This window comes from Ochotona curzoniae, unplaced genomic scaffold, assembly GCF_017591425.1.
Source record: "Ochotona curzoniae isolate NIBS_2020 unplaced genomic scaffold, NIBS_Ocur_1.0 scaffold_4921, whole genome shotgun sequence".
Classification (NCBI taxonomy): Eukaryota; Metazoa; Chordata; class Mammalia; order Lagomorpha; family Ochotonidae; genus Ochotona; species Ochotona curzoniae.
In genome coordinates, this window is record NW_024467125.1 from 561,820 (window position 1) to 563,314 (window position 1,495).

A 1,495-nucleotide genomic window follows, 5' to 3' on the forward strand; every position below is an offset into this window, starting at 1 on the left:
CATGGAACCACATATTATACACTGCCTTTTCACCTCCTTTCTTGGTCATGCCTTTAATTGGAAAATCAATGGTGAGTTTGTAACCACTGATCAACAGAAACTTCTCATGTTGTCAAAGAGCATCTCATTAAATGTGAGAGCATGGATGCTTTAGCGAAGTTGCAGGATTGCAAACAATACTTGGTCCAAATGGAAACTGAGACATCATGAAATGTGGGAGCTCAATGCTGAAATTTTGGATTTCTGTTCTGTTGGTTACATCTTATTTTGTATGTATATGATACAGGTTCAGCTACATCTTCCTGGTAGTGAGCCGCAACACATGAAACTAGAAAATCAAACTCAGCTGTTAGAATTCCTTCTCCTGGGATTCTCAGAGGACCCAGCACTGCAGCCTCTCATCTTTTGGCTGTTCCTCTCCATGTACCTGGTCACTGTAAGTGGGAACCTGCTCATTATCCTTGCCATCATCTCAGACTCACGCCTCCACACACCCATGTACTTCTTCCTCGCTAACTTGTCCTTCTCTGACATTTGCTTCATCTCCACCACCATCCCCAAATTGCTGGCAAATATACAGACACAGAGCAGAGCTATCAGCTATGCAGGCTGCATCACACAGATGTACTTTTTTATATTCTTCATAGGATTGGAAATGTTACTCCTGACTGTGATGGCCTATGACCGGTTTGTGGCCATCTGTCACCCCCTGCACTACATGGTCATCATGAACTCCGGACTCTGTGTACAGCTCGTTCTGTTGTGCTGCCTCATTGAGGTTCTGAATGCACTTACGCAGAGCTTACTGGTGCTGAGGCTGAGCTTCTGCGCACTCGTGGAAATCCCTCACTTTTTCTGTGAGTTGAATCAGGTGGTCCACAGAGCCTGTTCTGACACCTTTCTCAATGACCTCATAATGTATCTTGCAGCTGTGCTGCTGGGAGGAGGTCCCCTGTCTGGGATCCTCTACTCCTACTCTAAGATCACCTCCTCCATCCGTGCCATCTCATCAGCTCAGGGCAAGTATAAAGCCTTTTCCACCTGTGCCTCTCACCTCTCTGCCATCTCCCTATTTTGTGGCACAGGACTAGGTGTGTACCTCAGTGCCAGCGCTGCCCCAAGGTTAGCCTCTATTGCAGCAGCCTCAGTGATGTACACAGTGATCACCCCCATGCTGAACCCCTTCATCTACAGCCTGAGGAACACAGACATGAAGAGGGCTATGAAAAGGTTACTGTTCCATAGATGATAGTGGAACCCATGGTGTTGGGGATTAGCAGTGTCGGTAGTTCATGTCTCAGCCTCAATGTTAGTCATTGAGATACATTTACCAGAGGAGGTAGCAGAGCTTGCTTAGTCTGTTCACTGTCTTGTATTTATTTTTATAATGCTTAATTTCTCTGAGTACACTCCAAATTGCAACATGTGTTATCTCTTTTTTTTTTTCATTTTAACTTATCATTAAGTCTTGGTTAAAGAGTTTAAATTGCATTAT

At 44.7% G+C, this 1,495-nt stretch overlaps 1 protein-coding gene across 1 annotated transcript; it reads left to right on the forward strand.

The window, feature by feature from the left end:
- The first annotated feature begins 322 nt into the window (after window positions 1–322).
- LOC121150003 (olfactory receptor 7A17-like) lies at window positions 323–1,249 on the forward strand. The gene has a single exon (XM_040970620.1). The coding sequence runs from the start codon at window positions 323–325 to the stop codon at window positions 1,247–1,249; it is 927 nt and encodes a 308-aa protein (XP_040826554.1).
- The last annotated feature ends 246 nt before the right edge of the window (window positions 1,250–1,495 follow it).

Coding starts and splice junctions, on each gene's coding strand:
- LOC121150003 (XM_040970620.1), top strand. CDS start 323: ATGAAACTAGAAAATCAAACTCAGCTGTTAGAATTCCTTCTCCTGGGA.